Raw genomic sequence first — 19,962 nt, 5'->3', positions numbered from 1 at the left:
TGCTTGGACCAATGGCGCAGTCCCCAAACCAACGAGCAGACAGAGACAGGTTGCTATAATAAACTGGAGTAGCATTTGACGCCAACGACAAATGATAGCTAGCCTGGTGGGTAACAGAAGAGATGTCCTCTAAGGCTTTAGCTGCCAAAAGTAAAGCAACCTAAATGCTAGTCTAAAGTCGCATAAGGTGACCAACTTATTTCGTCTCTTATCATTTCTGCGGCTCGTTGTCTAAGAGACTACGTCACAATTATGCATCAAGGTTATACAAGCTAATCCCGAATTTGGTGTCAGTAAGCTTACAAGATGAATCAACACCAACTGATTCGCGATATCATCGACTTTACTGAAAAGGGAAATTCGGATTATCTCCAAAGTTTCAGCTTTGAGCACAGCCTCAGCGCCACACTTATCCGGTATCGGGACTCTATCTTATCGCCATTATCTTATCCACTTATCGTCTTATCGATACCTGCAATTAGGCGAGATAACAACACCACGCAACTTACCCTGCATTGATGCCCGATCGAAATGAATTACGATCTTGCAACAGGCAACACGAAATAAACAGGCAAATTATTTCCGAAGTCGTCGAAAGATGCAAACTTTGTTCAATGTCGAAGTGCTCTGAAGTCGATCTCTAGAAATATATTGACATAACATGGAAAATGACAACCACTTTCAACGTCAGTCAACCTTCTCGCAACCCAAGACTTGCCAATCTTAACATCGTGCGAACCAAAATGTTTGGTTTATCACCAGAAATAATCATGATTTTGGGCAGGAATATGATGGGAAAGTCACACTAGACATCCCAGTTTTACCAAGAGGATCATAAAGCCTTCCATTTCCCCCATTCAGCATGAGAACCAGTTTCTACAGGCACCGACTTCGGGTCAACTTCTGCATATCTTACAAGACAGTGCGATGACGAAGAATGGCAGTGCATTCGAAGGGCCAATCACACATCCCATCTGACCTCTCTGAAGACACTCATACCCATCAAAATACCAGTTCGGGTGATATCGAATCACGCACAGCGGCCTCGTTCCGCACTGGAATACAGGACAACTTGGCTGCCTCTCACTCACCCGGCTGTCCGGATTGTCTCACACACCAGATCTCATGCTCATCTGTCAACAATTACAAATCATCACCCTTGTCTGACCTATCACGCCGGCACTAACAAATACGTCACAATGGTTTGAATGGTTCGCGGCACGGCCCTGAAAGTGACAGGTGGAAGTCCTTGCATGGAACCGAGTCAATGGTACCCTAACAAAAAAGGCCTCATCAAGATCTGCACAAAGCTAAAGGTTAAGTGAGAGACAGATTGTGCAGTTCGCAGCTGAGACTCAAAACTTGGCAGGCGCGGATCACTCGGTTGTGGTGAAAGGGAGCTGGTGGGGAAGATCGTGAGTTTTTAGCTCGAGAATACCAAGGTTTAGGTCACGACATGAACTTTTCGTTGGTTCATGACCTGTGAGACATCTCTTAACTATCTCCAGTAGGTGGAGCAGCTGAAAGTGCAGGTGCTCAACAGGGGTTTTCTGATGATGGCGTACAGAACCCTTGTAAGTGATTGCAGATCCTGCACTTTGACCCACCTGTCACTTCGCACCCCAACGAATCAACCTTGAACAACCGAGTTCTCATTCCAAGTGGCGCTATCCTGTTTGTTCTCCCTGTAGTAACAAACAAAGAAATTTGGCGTTCGTGCTGGATCGATCGTGCCACGTAAGATCGTGGTGATCTATTAGATCTTGGGAGAGTCATGATGTCTCAGTTGAACTACGGAGTCAGTGGATTTCTTGTCAGTTGGCGTAATCATTGCCTCATGAGATTCCCTTGATGGCGCGTTTGCCTGAAGCTATTGATCGTGTCCGTGCACCGTTACATTCAAGGCTGACAACGGTATATCCCGCGGTTACTGCGATAGCAAACAAACTATTGCCGACGGCATAAACTTTAAGTGGATTACGAACTAACATTACTACCTATAGAAACAATCGCTGCGACCCTGATATGCCAACTGTCACCAACTGCGCTATGCCTAGTGACCCCCCTAGAACAACAAGACATCCAATTACAAACACCACAAAGTAAATCACTTCCAGAGGGCGCTCAAAGAACCACAACATCCCCTCCATCCGCCCACTCTTCTCCTTCCCCTGTATCCTCCCATCAGGCACATACTTGAAATCAAGAATAGACCCACCCCCAAGTCCTTGGTTACTATGAATGATAGCACCATGTAATCCCTCCCTGCACAACTGAATCATCCGTTCGTCAAAGGAAGGGATCCATTGCTGCATCATCGCCAAGACACTGACCATCCAACAATGCCCGGTAAAGCACGCATACGCGTACAATCCCGGTCTTCCCATCCCAAGCTGATCGCAGATCTCATGTCCGTTCAGCTGACGGCTTGCAGCTTGGATGAACCCGTCTGAGATGTTAATCGGCGGAAGATCCTTGAGCGCTTCCACAAAGTTATGCCCAATCACCACTGACGTAGGTGTCACGAAGAGCTCGTTGTAAGCTAAGCTCTCCATAACTGCCTTGGCCTGTGCAGCACTGGTGTAGTATTCCTGCGGTGAACCAATCACATGGGCCACATACCTCCAAAGAGCAATGTAATCTTCTACCTCTTGTGGATCAGGCGTGATGCCCATGCAGGGGAGTTGCAGCCAAGCATGGTTACAGCTAAAAGTAGCTATCGCGTGGATGGAATCAAGGATGTTGATTGGGATGCCGTGGGTGTCTTGGTCGAAGAAGCGGCACTTGGACGCGGCTACCTTGAGGATCTGCTGTCTGACCATGGAGTGCAAGAGTCTGACTCTTATGATGGATCTGTGGCCTGAGCCACCTGGCTTGATGTACTCAAGGGAGTGTGTGACTTGGAGAACGAGTTGAAAGGTTTCTAGGAGGCGTCTTCTTAACACACGGGTACTGAACCCTCCTGTGCGAGCAAGAACCTCTACCACGCTCGTAGAAGCGGAGTTTTCACCAACGAAGCCTTGAAAAGCGAAGCCAATAAGATTCGCGAGAGCGTAGCGATAAAAGAAGCGTTGACCACGAGCGATTTGTTCCCAGTCTACCCACTCAGGAACATGGTGCGTTTCCTGCCAGAGCTGAGAAAGATCGTCATCTTGGTCATGATACTGACTTAGTGTTTCGAAGAGATCTCCTCTGTTGACTTGATGGCCTTCACTTCTGAGTTGTTCGTGAATAGACTGGATCTTCTTGACTGCTGCTGCGCCGAGTTCGTCGCACTCAAAGCGTAGAGGATCTGTTTGGGATTTGGGAATGTGTTGGTCTGTCCAGGTGAATGTGTGGTTTCCGATTGTGCGGACTTTATCACCTGAGACAGGTTCTTTGAAGTAATCCATAATAGTAACGGAGAGATGGACAAGTAGTTTAAGAGTGAAGATGATGCAGTGATTCTGATCTTGATTTCGACATTTACTGTGCCGTAAACCAGCCTTTTATCCACCACCGAACCAAAAGCTATCATGTACCATTCTGTCCAAGCCCTTGAAAGCAAGTTTCTCACACACCAAAATCAGTCTCACATGCATACTGAAGCTCATGTTGAGGAGTGTAGTCATACACTCCCCTCTCCCTTTTTACAGGGGTCAATACGCGGGTTAATCCGCGGGTTACCATCATCCCGAACCCACCATTGCTCCATGACACGAAGGGAGCTGAGTGATGAACTTAAATTTCTTGGCCTCTGATCTTCATGAACTAAAAGAAACTACTCTTTAGTATGTTTGTGATATCTCTTCCAATAGCCTTGCAAAAGGACCTTACCAATGTGACGAAATCTCCCTGTTTTGATCCGTTTCTTGACAGCGATGATGGCACCCTTGTGTCTTGGTGTGTCGGCTGGAACATATAATGACGCTGCAGGAAGCCAGAAGGGAACATGCATTTCTTCATCGTACTTGTACGTCTTACCCATTGTGTCTTTCGGAACTTGTCTCGCCGAGGTCAGCCTTCATTATTCATCATGCACGTGACAGCCACCAAGCAGAACAAGACTACGGTCATACTGCCGGACTTGTTCAAAGGCTTTGTTGTCCAGAGTCCTCGTGTCAATAAGGACTACAGCACTGTCAAGCCTATTTCTGAACAATGGCTCTCAGAGTATGTTGACCACCCAGGTACATTGATTGTGTACTGACAGATGTTAGAAAATGCCAGTTCTCACCTAGGATGAAGAAGAGAGTCGAGTTTTGTGACTTTGCTCTTTTTATTTCTATTGCTGCTCCTGATGCACCTTATGAGAAACTCAAGACGATGTGTGATTGGGGAAACTGGGTAAGTCAATTATGTTGTCACTCGTCATGATGCCTGACTAATTATTTGCCTTCAGGTCTTCCCTTTTGATGACCGTAAGTTTGCATAGTGACAAGTTTCAAGCAATGCACTGACAGTAACAGTGTTTGATGAAGGATCATTGAAAAATGCTCAGACAAAAGCTCAACACGTTGTCGATAGTCTCATGGCAGACATGCTCGGCAAGACCTTTACCAAGAAGAAGATCCGTGTAGTTCAAGCTCACGATGATATCTTCCGAAGAGTATCACAAGTAAGTCCAGCCTATAATTTATCACGTTTTCTTTGCTAACTTATCATCAAGGGCTCAACCACTGGTGCCCGAAGAAGATTTGCTCTTACAATGAAGGACTACACAGATGGTGTGATCCATCATGTAAAGCACTTCTCATCAAACAGTATACCGAGTATTGAGGAGATGCTTCACACGAGGCGACTGTCATCTGGTGTCACGCCGTTGTATCATCTTATCGAGTATGCACATGACATCAGATTACCAGACGAGGTGTTCCAAAATCCTGTAATCCAGACATTAGAGCGTCTCGGTGTCGATTTCGTCCTGCTGTAAGCTCCCCGAGGTCTCTGGCGATATCGGACTAACATATCCCAGATCAAATGATATCTTATCTTATCGCAAAGAAGAGGTAAGTGCAGATCTATTCCGGTTGTTTCAATGCTAACAGCTACAGAATGACGACTGCCCCTTCAGCATGGTAGCATCCTGTCGCATGGCTGGCCAATCCCCCCAACAAGCCTTCAACACCGTAGGCGCCCTCTTAGAAGAGCGCTACAAAGAATGGGCAAGCGTTATCACCCAACTACCTACCTGGGGACCAGAAATCGACGCTCAGGTCGCGCGCTATGTTGAGGGTATTCAGAATGTAGTCCAAGCAAATGTCACATGGAGGTGAGTTAACTTTCAACACTGCGACTGTGATAGTGGCTAACATGTGACAGTTTTCAATCCGGCAGGTACTTTGGTTCACAAGCGCAAGAAATCCGTCGGACTCGGCAGGTGGAAGTGATGGTCAATCCGCCTTATCTGCAGCAGTATGCAGGTAGCACCAACATGCATCCAGCTTGGGCAAAGAGTTTCTGGCCCGTGGGGGATTGGTCGTTTGTGTTGAGTCTTGTGGTTATTATTTACTTTTTGGTTATTCTTTTTAGTTAGGGCACTGATTATCGGACTTGGATATCTTTGATTGGGAGGATCAACACAGGGATAGAATAGGATAGTAAGACAGGAACATGTTATACCCGATCCAATGTCCTCCGATTCTGTAAAACAGGACTCCACTTCTCCCGACAAATTATCAGGTAAGATCATCGCTACCCTTGCATCTTGCGGGGATAACCCTGCTACAAGCCGTCCGTCAGAAGACACTCTCCCCTAAACTTCCCCGAAAGAAAGACCAGTCTGAGCGTCAATTATTCAACTACCGACATGAATAAAGTCTCATGATCATTTCTCAGATTTAAACATGTCTCTGCGCTTTGTCTTTAGCAATTCCTTTTGCTGGTAGTACCAGACAGTAGAGAGTTCAGTGGAGTAAAATGTCGCACAAATAAGCGATGACACCTTATGTACCTCGCAGGACCAGTAATCTTTCGGGGGGCCCCCGATCCGAAAGCTTTCGGCCATGTTCTCTGCCCGAACTATTTCGGCCAACACCGACTTTTTGACCGTCAGCAATTCAATTGACAAGATAAAGGTCTGTGGCCTTTTCCTTTTACGCCATTTTACTATTTCCATTTTCTTGAACTTGGTAGTTTAATCTATTTACAATTTATTTATTGTTCTGACTAGCGGGATTCGCCGAAAGTCAAAATGTACCAGGATCTCAATTGGGGTGATTCTTCGCCCTGGTCCCTGGTAAGTTCAGTCAGTGCTGAAGGATACTGTACGGGCGCTAACGATTGACAGCATCAGCTAGAAACGCCAAAAGATGTCTGTATCGCCAATTCTCAATCCCAGAATATTCTCGACATTCTACCAACCAAGCCAATTTTGGGTATGTAATAAATCGGTCGCGCTCATATTTATTCACAGCTAACAAATCAGATGCCCTCATCGAAGCATTCTTCAGCGACATAAACCACCATCGCAGCATAATCCAACCTACAACATTCATCTCACACTACATCAAATGGTCCGCTTCATCAGATACAGAAAAATATCAAGATGCGCAATTCACTACCCTCGTATTAATGATGTGCGCATGCGTGTCCCCGCAATCCCCAGATTATCACGCCGCAGCCCAACGCGTCGCAGTCTCAATACCAGCGGGCTCATATAGCTTGACCAGTCTTCAGTGGAAGATTCTCTCCATATGCTGGTTGCAAGGTGAAGCTAGATTTGTTGAGGCGTGGCATACTATTGGACTTGCGATACAAGAGGCGTATGAGTTGGGCTATCATGAAGCGAAAGCAACTTCAAGAACGGGAAGACAGATTTGGAGGGTTTTGCATTGTTGGAATTGGAAGTTGTCGCTGATTCTTGGTCGGCCGATGATTATGAATGATATTGACTCGGAGGCTGATACCGATGATTTGAGCGTTGCGCCGCCTTCGCCTACGCTTTCGACGAGATTGCAGTATCATCTTGTCTCATCACTTTCGAGACGATGGCATACGCCTCATCGCGTTGATTCACCGGCGGAGATTCGCGCGCATACGAAAATGGTCGAGGAGTACATTTCTTCTCTACCAGCGGTATACAGCCTTGCCAACACAGACACATCCAACGATCAGAAATGGCCATGGCTCGTGTCGCATCGGTATTACGTCCAAGCAATGGCATACTTCATGATCCTCCAACCATACAAAATTTACCTCTCCAATCTCTCAATCGATACAGCACCAGACGTGCGAAAGATGAGGGAAGAAGCGGTGCATTATTCCGTGAGAGCACTGGAGATAGCTACGCGCTGGTCATCACGCGCAATGGAAGGAAACGATCAATTTCACATCATCGTTCTGTGTTTGTTTGACACAGCTGCATTTTTGAGTACATCGCTGGTCAGCGATGGAGACGCGGTTGAGAAGGCGAGACGGACGCTTGAGCGATTGGGAGGGATTTCACAGGGTGCGAAGACTTCGTATGTTCTACTTTGTCGGATAATGAAGGGAATGAATGGAAAGAAATAATGGGTATAGAGATGATTAATGATAACGATCTGATGTCTTATGAATTCACTGATAACTTTGTAACACAACTTCCATCGCATTTCCAGTTTATCTGCAGGATGGTACGAAGTAATTGGATGATATGCTGGCATATATTAGTATTTGACATTAGAGGAGAATTGACCTTCCGGCGTATGGATCGGACTTGTCGGTGGTACTGCAACGGGGACTTTATGTCAGAGCTCAATCAACATTACTCATTGGCTTATACTTGCACATCTTATTGTAACATGCCGTCACTAGTATTTCCAGTAGTTAACATGTAACCATTGTTCTTTTGTAAGGCACTATTGTCGTTATACACAATCGCCACATTGCTTCCAAATGACCTTTCTATCCAACGTCAACGGGCGAAAAGCATGTGGTTGCATTCTGTATGGCTGTGTGTGAGTGCGCCGAAGTTCAAGGATATTAGCTGGGTCCCCCACTCTGAATCGCACGAAAGTCCCTTGGAACAACGTCTTGTGGTTGTTTGAACGGCAACTTCTTTTCTGCGCTGCGGTTTGACAGAAAGCGTTTACTTCCCGTTGCCACGGCAGGCTCTTGGTCGATTGAGTTGGCCTTCAACACCATAAGCCCTAACAGTCATCATGAGAATGTGGCGCTCTTGAGAAGCAGCAACATTAAGAATGTTAAGGAGGCCGGACAGGGAGAGGAGACCAGGAAGTGTAAGGGGTCCAGCAGGAAGGGCGCCAGGCGGGCTGGAGACAAGGGATAATTAAATATTCTTAAGTAACTTATCCATTGATAGCCCTCTAAGGTAAGAATTAATTTTATTTGCAAGTCTGCGCAATGTATCTTAGTTTACATGCACCTATTGGCTGGACTGATCGACCTATTGAAATCACTTTTTGGTCAGCCTCAAGAATGACGCACCCTATGCCATTTGCTGATGAAAGCGATTGGACGCCTGATTAAATTGTTCGCCCAACTTGCAGCCTCAATCGTCTTTCCCCGCTCCTGCGGCCGTTTCCCATCATCTTCAAGCATCGCCCTCGCTAACATACTACTATTCGAACTTCTGATCTTCCCGGTTTAGCTTATCACCAAAAGCGTGTGGAGCTGCTTGTTACACGATGCCTTCTATTCCGTCTAACCCAACACCAAATCAATCTGCACCACTATTGTCGCAAGATGCCCAACCCGGCTCAGCTGTTGGGTTCCAGCAGCAAGGCACGGTTGACTGGATTTCGATGGCAAATGGGACTGTTGGCTTTAGTGTTGATGTCCTCTCACGTCTCTCCAAGGCAGGAGTGGAAGCCCTCACTATCTACGCTGCTAGGGCTATCTTTACCAATATTCGACTAGGTCAAGTTGGCGAGCGTCGCCTGAATGACGCCTTACAAGCAGCTAAAGCCTTTCCGTCTGTCAGCAATATTCTCTGGTTTGGGTTTGGGGTGAAGCATATTATCAGAAGTATGCAAGAATCTGCAGAAGGGCTTGCATGCCTCGGTATATGTGCCTCTCTTACTGAGCAGTATAGTACTGTTATTGCTGCAAAGGTTTTAAGGGAGCTATTTTTGCTTTATAGCCCACCAGCCGACCTAACGCCAACATTGAGACAATGGATATCACTTGTGGAGGCATCTGAAGGTCTTCTCGGCCCGACTGACTTCGGACTAGTCCTACATGGCCTGTCAAGATTCTGTCTCAGAGACGGTTGCTGTAATGTACGTGGCTGTGCATCGCCAGAGCATATTGCTGTTGCCCTTAAAGGCATATTTGACTTATCTAAAGGGTACCTTGACTGCCTTTTCCTCTCAGGAGGAGCGGATTGTGCATGGATGGCTGCCATATCTCATTGGCTTCTTGACCTCAGCGTTGAGATCCAGGATCGAAATGGTTCGGTCATTTACAGACCACAGGGTACAAAAAGACAGTTACGAAACGATGCGCAGCTTGTTATCACATACATAGACGAGCCTTCGCAATCAGTCGAGATTGTCCGCAAGCATTATATAATTCCCAGTGGCCGAAGCATTTTCTCTAACGCGACAGATCATGAAGACGACGTTATTTCCTATGGCAGAGTAGATTGGGCGACTTGCCTCTCTGACACTTTTGGCACTCCCATGAAGCGTCTTCTATCTACCCAGTCTCGCACTACAGGAATCTGTCTTGGATCTGCTTCTCGCATTCTTTACGCTGTTATGCGGGATGAAGATGACACCCTTACTCTGGAAAAGAAGCGTGGAGTGCGAATGGATGCTCCTCCCATTTCCTCTTCGAGCTACGGGCGGGGATTCTTCCTCTTTTCTCGTCGTCTTCTTCCGGAATTGGACGAAAATACCAGCCTTGTTGGGTCGATGGAAACCGCACTTGGAAAATCATACACAGAAGCAGTGCAACTGTTCTCACAGTCTATAGTTTCTCTGAGTTCATTTTGCCCATGCCATGTGTGTTCTGAAGAGGGTAACCCGACAAACAACATGGAAGACCAACCATTTTGTCTGATAACGATGATTGAAACTATTTGTACCTTGGTACGAATCATGTCAGTCTGCCATATGCAACAGGGGCTGGAGATAAACCCTACTCGCTCTGGACTTGAGAAGCTATACTGGATGCGGAGAAAGATTGCATCGGCTACGGTCAAGTCAGACTACGACCCTATCTTTACCGGCCTCTTGCAATCGTGGCCACGTCCCAGTATAATGACTCTAGCAGAGATTCTCTTTACCGGCCGTGGAGACAGACACATGGCGTGGTCAAAGAGGATCAATAGCCCCGCGGCTGCGTGCTGCAATGGTCTTTGTTTCTACCTCAACACTTTGATTGAGGTAACATCCGATCCAGAGCGAGCTTGTTTGGTGAATGTTATACCCGGCAGAATCGAGTGGAACAAATCTACGTACGACTATGTGCAGGATATTATTGATGAGCAAGAGAAGGGGACAGATGAAATGGTTTACCAGTCTACGGGAGCTGAAACTATCACACAGTATGACGGTTTAATGGACAGCTCGTCCCCCGACCTCAAGGCTGAGCTTATTGTAGAAGAGGCTGCAACGGTTAATAGGGGCCTCTTGGCCAATTATCGCATAACGACCCAGAAGTTTCCGAGCAGACAGTTTCTGCTTGGCCCCCGGATGGTATGGTATAGACTCAACGATGCGTTTACAGCTGCCACTTGCCAAGGGCGAATATGCAAGTCACTGGATGGATTTCGTTCAATACTTGTACGGGGTGAAGGTATTATTCGAAAAGAAGGAGTTCTTCAAGAACCACTCGCCCCTATCATTCGAGTTCTCCCCTCTCAAGATCTGTCAATTTGGCTTGCGCTGTCGCAGACAAATTTCCCTGCCGCCAGTCGAACGAATTTCCCTGCTGCCAGTGGAGAACTGAGGCAACGCCCATCGAGGATCTTTAATAAACTCCAAGGTGGCCAGTGTATCAGGTGCTGTGTACTTCGTGCAGCAGAGTTTTCGGAGGAATTTGATACCTGCTGCGTCTGTATCATTACAGTACCTTAACAACAGTACCCTAACAGGTAGTTAAGAATATACTCTCTTTAGCGGATAGGCCTTTAATTTAAATTTAATAGAAGCTTCTCCTTACTGTAAAGTGCGATACAGCACAGTATAGATTATATATCAAGCCTTTTAACCAGAATTAAAAATACCATTTAACAATAAACTAAAATACTAATTTCTTCGCACGCCAGTAATCCTGATCCTGCTCTAAAAGGCCACGCATGCTGTTGATGTCAGACTCCCGCTCGGATGACTCGGCGTCTTCGCCAAAAAGGAAGGCACGCGCAACGAGGTTGAGCGCGTGCCCATACCATCGCATCCAGTGGACCTCAATATCAACGGGCCTCATCGATGGATCAAGCCGCAGGTACAACGCGCCCCGCAATCTCCCATTCGTGGACGATATCAACCAGAGAACCAGCAAGTTTCTCACCGCTGTGAGCACCGAATTAACAACGCAGAGCCAGCAGACGAGATTGCTAATGTCAGATTTGTGCGTCTTTTGCGCAAGTCTTTTGCGCGAGTGATTGTGTTCAAGTTCAGTTGCTGGACCACTTGCACTGCCATAAAAATTGACCTGTCGGAAGAGGTTAACCTTATCATTGAAAAACTCAACACTCGTGAACAAATAAAGAAGAAGCTTTATTGTCTTTAGATTCCATCCAATTTTCATCGGTCACAGTTCCGCATTCACCCGACCGTGTTGAAATGGAATTGTTGCAAGTCAATTCTCTTCTCCAGCGGCAAGAACCACCGACCAGCATACGTCAACACTTGCCGCAAGAGTGATTGTTGTGAGTCAACCTCCTCTGCTATTCTGCACCTCGGAGATGCAAATTCTTCAAGGCGCAGTCGACAAAACAACACCGTTCAATCACCTCTGTGATACAGTCCGTCCTGTCCATGCCCAGCATGATCCGCTCTTGGCTTCCCAAGCTTCTCTACCGCCAACCATGGCCACTCTCCACGGCCGTCGCGCCTAAGATCGATCGCTCCATCTTGACAGAAGAAGAAACAACACCACTCTACCACCCCGATCGCTTTTATCCAATCACCCTCGGACAAGTCTTGGACGAAAGATACCAAGTCGCTACGAAGCTGGGCTACGGAGGCAACTCGACCGTTTGGCTGTGCAGAGATTTCAACCCGTTCCCGATGCCTCCAATAGTATTTGTGCAAGATATACCCAAGAACCTCTACAACTGGCGTTGGCCAAGGGAAGAATATGTCGCCATCAAGGTTAACGCGCTCCACTACCCTGGTGCTAATCGCCGCAACAAAGGCGAAGAAGATGTCATGCAACACATCTTGAGAGCGAACACCCAACATCACGGTTATAGTTACGTGAGGAAGCTCCTGGATTCATTCACTCTGGAAGGCCCATATGGAACTCATGAGTGTCTCGTCCTTGAAGCGATGCGTGAACCGCTTTGGCTCTGGCAATGACATTTCGATGGCGGCGTGTTACCTCCAAATGTTCTCAAGCCCATATTGCAGATGACCTTGACGGGACTCGACTATCTGCATTCAGAGTGTCGCGTCGTCCATGGAGGCATGTTACAAGTCGATGTCATTTCGTCAGTCGCTAACATTCCCCAGACATGAAGCCAGGCAACCTCATGATGACAATCGAAGACGCTAAAACGCTCGAACAAAGCGCCAAGGACGAGTTTGTAAACCCCGTTCCGGCCAAACAACTGAATTCAAGGACCATATACAAGTCCAGAAAGATCTCTGGAACACTCGGACGCCCGGGGTTCATTCAGATCTCAGACTTTGATTCGTCCTCTCGCACTGAGCCAGATAAGGTCAATATGGGTCCCGTCGGCGCAGAAATCTTTCGAGCGCCGGAGATTATGCTCAACGCAGGGTATACATATCCTGCCGATATCTGGAGTCTGGGTACCATGGTACGACCAACTCAACACTCTTGTAAGGCGAAGCTGACATTGTAGATCTTTTATTTACTCGAAAACAAAGACCTTTTTGATCCCGACACACATGGCGCCGAAGAATATGACGAACAATCGCATCTGGGTAAGATCACCGCCTTAATCGGACCTCCACCTCTGCATCTTCTTTCTGAAGGCGAACGGACTTCGAAGTTCTACAAGCCCGACAGTACGACACAAAATCGAAAGAAAAATACACAAAAGGTCCGTTATACAGGTGAATTAAAAGATCCTGGTTGCATCCCCCATGATTTCAGCTTTGAAAGCAGCATTACTTGCATGGAAGGCGAGGAGAAGGGGAGGTTCATTCGATTCATCAAGAGAATGTTGAAATGGGACCCTGATGAACGAGCTACCGCGAGCGAGTTGCTTGAGGACCCATGGCTGAATCAGAATGATTCAGGAGACTAGAGCTGAGTATAAGTAGTCACGGATTGATGGCTGGATGGGCCATTTCATGTAAAAGTAGATACCCTTCTCCTCTCAGTGTATTAGCAAGATAGCAAAACGAAAACAAAGAAGCATTGCATAACGTTGCGCAAAATCGCAGATAATATTCTTTCTTGGATTAAGGCAGTGTAGATTGGTGGCTGTGGACCATCTGCTTTATTCTGTTGCACAGCCTTGTTGCAAAGCTTCATCGGGAAGTGAGTCACCGGGCAGAACAAGGCTTTGAGCGCAAAGCAAAAACAACACGCCGAAGAATTCTAAATTACCAGCACAGCAACTATTTCCGCAGATATCAGCAGCGACTGTGAATCAGAGCATAAAGCTGCGTCCTTTCGCTCCTTTCCTTACCTTCATCGCACCTGCCCTTCGGCGCCAGCATCTTCGAACCCGCACTCTGCGCAAACATTCACTCCAATCTCTCAATCTACAATAACTCATAATCGTGTGCCTACACAATACAGCGAACATGTTCAAGCAACGCTCCCACGAGACCCACCACGGTACGCATCTACCGCAAATAACCTCGAACCCAAACCAATACACCATCGCTCTTCTTGGCGACAGCCTCTTCGAACGATTCAAAACCACTGGCTCCGAACTCCCCATTAACCACAATCCCTCAATCCTAAACCTCGGCGTCGGCGGCGATAAAGTTCTTAACATACAATACCGCATAGATCAAGGTCTTTTCGACAATCTCAAAACACACCAGCCAAACTTGAAGTTGATGTACGTCCACATGGGAAGCAACAACCTCAAGAAGAACGGCTTGCGAAAGAATGATGCGGATTTCTATGAGAGTTTGATCGCGCATATTCGACAAGCGCTTCCTGATGTTCAGGTTGTGGTCACCGCCCTTTTTAAGCAGCGTGGTTTGGCGGATGGGATTATTGACGAGGCGAATCGGATGCTGAAGGATATTGCGGATCGGAATGATGCTGCGTGTTTGTCATTTGGAGATGAGCAGGATGGGATTATGAGTGAGGATAATGTTCATCTGAACGAGACTGGGTATTCGAGGTGGAATGAGATTCTGGAGAAGGATATGGCGAGTCGTTAAAGGATACAATGGAGTGCACCTCAAGGAGATACTCGTATAGAAAGCCCCATCATTGATTATGATACCCAATACAGTGATAAAACAAATAAAATCCCAATACCCATTCCCTAACGCCCATATGATATGTATTCTCATGACAGCTCAGGTCCACTGTCCCAACTGCCGTCTCTCCTCCTCCAAATTCTTGACATTCCCCGCAATCATAGTAATCTGCTGCTTCTTACTCGCAGCCTCCTGCTTCGCCTCCATCAAAATCCGACTCCAATTCTGAACACCGACTCTCATAGTCTCGATCTCTTCCTTCAACAGCCGAACCTTTTCTCCATCGCTCTCGTTGACAATACTACTCTTGATGCCCATATCACAAGCATCCGCTAGATTCCTATGCAGCGTATCAAGATGTATATTGCACACCCGTTCGTAATTTGCGATATTCGCCATCGTGTCTGCTCGCTCTTGATTTAGACGGTCCAGCTCGGCGTATTGTTCGGTTATGAGCTGGTCTAGGAAATGCAGTTGGTGCGTATTGTGTTCTTTGATGAGAGGCTTTGGCGCGGGGCGTGTGGATGGTTGGGGGAATTGAGCGAGGATTGAAGGACGGAGTTTTAATCGGACGATGAGTTTATTTCGTTTTCGCTTTGGACTTGGACCGTCATTTCGACGATGGATGACTCCGACCATCGTAACCCATAACCAGTCGTAGTATTTCTTGTGTTGGTGTTGTGAGGCTGAGACTGGAAAATCATACGTGGCCCAAAAATGAGGGGGTGTTGAAGAAATGTCTGACGCGCTCGGGCGGTCGCAGAAAAGTTTCCAAAACGCGTTGGATGATTGATTGGGCGTGTGTTACTCGGTTAACAAAGTGGCTTTCCGACACACAACCAACGGAAGGAATAAGTCGCGTAGAAATGAAAGGTTGAAAAAGTCATGATGAAATTTAATATCAGGTGGCAAATATTTGAAGGAGCATCCCTGTAGTGGATACCCTGCAATTATATGAGTGTCATGAATAAGAGTCACTATGCGAAACTTGAAATGGGGGATACTTACTCTTTATTGACTAGATCGAAATAATGCTCAACTACAAGTGGCTGTATTGTTTGCCATGCATAGACCTTGCATAGTTACTATCTATTCTAGGGGCCACAGCGTGCTACCAGATCCTTCTCCAATGTCTCCTCCTTCTGTGGGCTTCCTTCTATAGGCGCCTCATTTCACGATCGAACCAATACTTACCTCGCCAAAGAGCAGAATTCCCAAACTCTACAAACACATACCTGCGACTGGCCATCTTGTCTATTTCTTAGGTGTTATGCACAAATCCATAGCTGGGTGGAAGGAGACACTTGATAAAAGCACCAAAATCCTCATCACAGAGAGTACTCTTAAAAAAGCCCTGCTTGATCAGATATTCCTTGGTCTCCTGGTGTGGTCGCTCCATGAACATCTTTGCAATGTGCGCCTTCATGGCATCGCTCAGAGAATTTACCTTGCGAGCGAGGTACCGGTTGCCGGCAGCGGTCAGGTAGAGAGGAGTGTTGTAAGTCTGAGAGATGCTGAGTTGGTTGAAAGAGTTGCCGAGCTGGGCAACGTCCTGGTTCTGGCGATGATAGTCTGACGGAACATTGTCGCTGGAATCGATGACGACGAAAGAATCGTCGCGACGAGAACCTGAGGGGGCGTTGACGTGGACGAAAGAGTCTTCACGCTCGGGCATGTCGCGGTGCTGGCGGCGAGAGCCAGAGGGAGCGTTGTTGGCAGGCATGGTGATTGTTAGTGAGAGATAGAACTGTAAGTGGTAAGTGATGAGGTTTGGGACGGGAGTGTGAGGAGGGATGAGATAATGAGGAGGATAGCTGAATGGAGAGGGACATTGATCCAGGTCATAGGGATATGAACAGGCACGGCTACGAACAGGGTGGATGGAACATGTACGGTGTTCTGACAATTGTGCGTCCTTGGCAGTGACAACGATACTTGTACCGGTGAAGATTATGGAAATCTCCCCGATAACCTCTCCGAGAACAGTCACCGATTTAATCTATTGAGCGTGACTGTGTCTTAGAACACCCTATCTGTTCGGATCTGGGTGGTTAGATTGAGGATGTTTCCGCGTATATTAGCATTGTGTTCCACATCAATACAGAACGAACAGGTTAGCATTATCTTTTCAAGCCTAACTGGAATGTCATCGCAGTCTTAACCTACATATCACGATCACAACGATTCCATATTTAAGCGCTTGTGTCTTACACCCCGTCGATAAGAAATCGATTGAACCTATAAACACCATAACTTCGTAACTCCAAAGTACCCATCCCAAGACAATTATAGCCAGTTCTTAACATATTCTGAAAACCCCAGATATCGAACCCCATATGCTGGATTCCAGCAGGGCATCTAACTTAGAGAACATTCAGTCCCTGAGATCCTTGATCCTTCTCTTCCCACCGCCCCATAAGACCAAGACTCATCTTCTGCGCCGCCACAAGAGCACGAAGTCTCCTCAAACTCTCCTGGGGCTCTCTAATCTTCCTCTGAAACTCATCCTCCAGCTGCTTAATCTGGGCATCAGTTTCATCTCGAATCTTCTGGATCTGCTCTTCAATCCATTTCGCATCGAACTCGGCACGCTCGACGATTTCTTCGCCGTAGTCTTTCGCCATGTCGATGATGTCATTCAAGGTATCGAGTGCATCCTCTTCAAGGATGGACGGGGATGGTGAACGGACGGGGAGAGGGACGGATTGAGCCACTGGGTGTTGTTGGGCGGAGGATTGTGGGGTAGCCCGGGTAGGGCAAGGCGGGTCTGGGGTCGGCAGATGGTGGAGGAGGTGGTGGTGCCAGTGGAGGGAATCGTGACAATTTGGGCAGATAGTCTTGCTCTCGAAGCAACGGCGATGGCGTCAGGGAGTGTCGGCTGTTGGGCATCCTTTCTGTTGGTAGGTATGCTTGGTCATGAGATGACGGTTCTGGCGTTAGAGAGTTTCGGTTGTTGGTCATCTTTTCAGTTATATGGTAAGTAACCATGTTACCTAAATGATAATGGTAGAAGACAATGATGTACCTTGTGTAAAAGCCTCCAGCTTTTGAAGAGTTTTGCAATGTTTATTGTGAATGTAAATGAAGGACGGGAAGATTGCAGATAATGGTAATTCGTTCTCTTTAAATAACTACTTAATGTGCATGATCAAAACTCTCTTATGGGCTCAGGATATAGACTTTGGTGTACACAAGTTTGGTCTACTCCCTTTGTTCATGTTAGGCATCTGTCCATGAATTTACACTTTCACTTACTACCTCAACTCAAAAGTCAATCAATCCACAAGCATCCATCTCTCCCTCAATGAAACTCAAAAGATCAAAGTAGTCTCCCATTAAAGCTACTTCTTTAGTAGCTTTGCCTCTAAGTTCATCGTACTGCTCCACGAATTCCTTGTCACCCTCCTTTTGGGGAAGGAGAAGCTTCATTTCTTGTTCCTGCTGGTGGAGAACCTCGAGATTCTCGATACACTGGTTATGCTGATCGAGACAGTATGTGTAGTATTGGGATAGTTCTGCTTTCTCGGCTTCGGTCCAGGCATCACCTGAAGAGCTTTCGTTTGACTTTGTTTTCTTCATAGTGGGCTTTTCTCCTCGTCGGGTTGCCTTTGACTTTTTTTTGCAGATAGATATTGGCGAGGGTCGGAACCAATGTCTTGTTTGGTCTCTCCGCTTTCAAAAATCCGTCTCTCAAACCCTTTTAAATGGTGAAAACTGGAAGAAGCGTGCGTAAAGGTCTTGCTCATTGTTGCAAGTTATAGGTGTTTGAACATGTCCGTTTGAGATTTGTCTCGACAGGTGCTGCTCTGTTCTCGTGACATCAATGAACAAGTTTAGAATTCATGACGAAGCAAACTTTGTTCAAAGGAAGGTATCTTCAAACAAAAGTGGTTTTTGTCACTGTAGAGCCTTGTTCAAGTCCTTCAAGTCTTGATCTTTTTGGACCTTCTCTTTGGACACTGATCAAGGTTACGTTGCCCAGGAAGAACATTTTTTATATACACTTGAAGGTGGCATGACCGTTTCTCATCTAACACTGTCAGTTTTTATCTGGTTGCGATCAGATAAGGTTTGTGAAGCTATTTACACTTTCCACAAGGGCATTATGACTCCTCTGCCCACACATGACCTTTTTTTTTTTTCCTTTTCTTTTTTTTTTTGCGCCCTGCCTAAACATAAGGCTTAGGCACAGCATAAATGCCCTTTTCCTTGCTTCGATCCGGCTTTTTTCCTCTTCCTTCCACCAACATTTAATCTGGTTGCATATCGGCCAAAGCAAATGCCACCGCTAAAGAGTAAACACCACTTGTTGATCCTGGTTTTGCTAGGAGTCTATATGAAGCATCTTTCTTCTTTCCTCCCTCTAAACCTTATACCAATGTTCCGTTCATGTTATGAAGCCCCTCTCCAAAAAGCGGTCCCCAGCCTCCATCGTCTCCAGGCACCCTCTCTCTCGTAACATTTGCACACTTGCAAAACAAACGCATCCATCCAATATGAACCCGGGGGATATACCCATCGTTATCCTCCTCTTCGCCAAGTTCATCCATTATCACTTCACGCAATTCTTTCGCCCACTTGTAGGCTACTCCTTTTGATCGGCGTTTCCCCGCTGCGTCAAAGCCCTCCCCAACGTCATATCGCCGGATCATTGGCGGTTCGCCGGTAGGCCATATGTGATCGCAGCTTCGCCCCAGTCTGTGGATTTTACTTACATTGACAAGCGTAATTGTCGGCGCGAAGGGCGTTCCATAACCCAAGGATAATCTTTGTTGAGATAGCTTGATTATTTCCATTGCTTGCTCCTTGGCTTCGGGGTACAAGCGCTGAGGCGTAGGAGATGGGTAGGGGTTGTCTTGTTTACTGGTGCAGAAGATAAGCTGAGGGAATGGTGCGTTTGCGAAGTTCCAATTCCTATTGCGCATTTTGTTCGGGATGTGCAAATAGTCGGTTTTTGGATTGAAGTACCCGTGAGGCATTTCCTCGGGCGTAAAGGCCTCCGAAGGAAATCTTGGAAAAGACTTGAATTGCCCAAGGGCCAAACTTCGAGAGTCGCGGTTAACAAGCAAGGCGACTGGTAGAGGTGGTGATGCGATATTTGGGAAGTCGATAACTTGACACCCTTCTGGTCTGCCACGAGGGTGTCTTTCATCGGGACCAGGGATGATATAATGGATCTGAAAGTCTGGGTAGGTGTATTTCCAGATCTCAAGGCGGAGCTCTGGGGGAAGTTTTGAGAAGTAATCAACTGTTTTTGGATTGTCTACGACAGAAGGAGGGGAATCTTTGTCTTTTTGTGGGGTGATTGGATGCGCCATTGGTAGTATTGAAGTTGCTTCAATGGATGCGATAGAGGTTAAATCGATGTAAGGTTGGTATCCTAGGTTCTATACCTATGTTGGGTTAGAGGATGAGAGGATATTAATAGCCCAACTGACTTGAGCGAGGCAGATTG

General features: G+C 46.7%; 9 protein-coding genes across 9 annotated transcripts; 5 read left to right on the top strand and 4 right to left on the bottom strand.

Moving 5' to 3' along the window:
* Positions 1-1,949: 1,949 nt before the first annotated feature.
* Positions 1,950-3,450, bottom strand: B0J16DRAFT_347946 (uncharacterized protein). The gene has a single exon (XM_046128637.1). The coding sequence runs from the start codon at positions 3,390-3,392 to the stop codon at positions 1,998-2,000; it is 1,395 nt and encodes a 464-aa protein (XP_045980515.1). The 5' UTR covers positions 3,393-3,450; the 3' UTR covers positions 1,950-1,997.
* A 565-nt stretch (positions 3,451-4,015) lies between these two features.
* On the top strand, positions 4,016-5,515 carry B0J16DRAFT_387766 (isoprenoid synthase domain-containing protein; the record flags this gene model as incomplete). Its single annotated transcript, XM_046131700.1, has 8 exons — positions 4,016-4,152; positions 4,200-4,326; positions 4,382-4,400; positions 4,449-4,597; positions 4,649-4,908; positions 4,955-4,988; positions 5,034-5,251; positions 5,302-5,515. The coding sequence occupies 8 exons, from the start codon at positions 4,016-4,018 to the stop codon at positions 5,513-5,515; spliced, it is 1,158 nt and encodes a 385-aa protein (XP_045980514.1).
* A 520-nt stretch (positions 5,516-6,035) lies between these two features.
* B0J16DRAFT_291567 (uncharacterized protein) lies at positions 6,036-7,696 on the top strand. The gene is made up of 3 exons (XM_046124290.1): positions 6,036-6,217; positions 6,269-6,356; positions 6,407-7,696. The coding sequence occupies exons 1-3, from the start codon at positions 6,173-6,175 to the stop codon at positions 7,489-7,491; spliced, it is 1,218 nt and encodes a 405-aa protein (XP_045980513.1). The 5' UTR covers positions 6,036-6,172; the 3' UTR covers positions 7,492-7,696.
* Positions 7,697-8,639: 943 nt separating this feature from the next.
* B0J16DRAFT_243974 (uncharacterized protein) lies at positions 8,640-10,388 on the top strand (the record flags this gene model as incomplete). The annotated part of the gene is made up of 3 exons (XM_046123070.1): positions 8,640-9,396; positions 9,940-10,028; positions 10,086-10,388. Coding segments are annotated over 3 exons (1,149 nt in total), but the record flags the coding sequence as incomplete, so codon positions are not given.
* Positions 10,389-11,915: 1,527 nt separating this feature from the next.
* B0J16DRAFT_357660 (kinase-like domain-containing protein) lies at positions 11,916-13,366 on the top strand (the record flags this gene model as incomplete). Its single annotated transcript, XM_046129552.1, has 6 exons — positions 11,916-12,151; positions 12,221-12,407; positions 12,489-12,555; positions 12,603-12,913; positions 12,959-13,124; positions 13,173-13,366. 6 exons carry the CDS (start codon positions 11,916-11,918, stop codon positions 13,364-13,366), a joined length of 1,161 nt encoding a protein of 386 aa, XP_045980511.1.
* Positions 13,367-13,651: 285 nt separating this feature from the next.
* On the top strand, positions 13,652-14,536 carry B0J16DRAFT_178807 (SGNH hydrolase-type esterase domain-containing protein). Its single transcript, XM_046122555.1, has one exon. It carries the CDS (start codon positions 13,872-13,874, stop codon positions 14,463-14,465), a length of 594 nt encoding a protein of 197 aa, XP_045980510.1. The 5' UTR covers positions 13,652-13,871; the 3' UTR covers positions 14,466-14,536.
* B0J16DRAFT_178808 (uncharacterized protein) lies at positions 14,537-15,233 on the bottom strand. The gene has a single exon (XM_046122556.1). It carries the CDS (start codon positions 15,144-15,146, stop codon positions 14,607-14,609), a length of 540 nt encoding a protein of 179 aa, XP_045980509.1. The 5' UTR covers positions 15,147-15,233; the 3' UTR covers positions 14,537-14,606.
* Positions 15,234-17,771: 2,538 nt separating this feature from the next.
* B0J16DRAFT_323396 (uncharacterized protein) lies at positions 17,772-18,086 on the bottom strand (the record flags this gene model as incomplete). Its single annotated transcript, XM_046125772.1, has 1 exon — positions 17,772-18,086. The coding sequence occupies one exon, from the start codon at positions 18,084-18,086 to the stop codon at positions 17,772-17,774; it is 315 nt and encodes a 104-aa protein (XP_045980508.1).
* Positions 18,087-18,513: 427 nt separating this feature from the next.
* B0J16DRAFT_347939 (uncharacterized protein) lies at positions 18,514-19,910 on the bottom strand. Its single transcript, XM_046128636.1, has one exon. The coding sequence runs from the start codon at positions 19,823-19,825 to the stop codon at positions 18,878-18,880; it is 948 nt and encodes a 315-aa protein (XP_045980507.1). The 5' UTR covers positions 19,826-19,910; the 3' UTR covers positions 18,514-18,877.
* Positions 19,911-19,962: the final 52 nt, after the last annotated feature.

This window comes from Fusarium flagelliforme, assembly GCF_020744385.1.
Source record: "Fusarium flagelliforme strain FIESC 12 MPI-CAGE-AA-0113 chromosome Unknown B0J16scaffold_6, whole genome shotgun sequence".
Taxonomy (NCBI): domain Eukaryota; kingdom Fungi; phylum Ascomycota; class Sordariomycetes; order Hypocreales; family Nectriaceae; genus Fusarium; species Fusarium flagelliforme.
The sequence above is the reverse complement of the archived record's forward strand: the minus strand, read 5'-3'. Positions and strand labels throughout refer to the sequence as shown.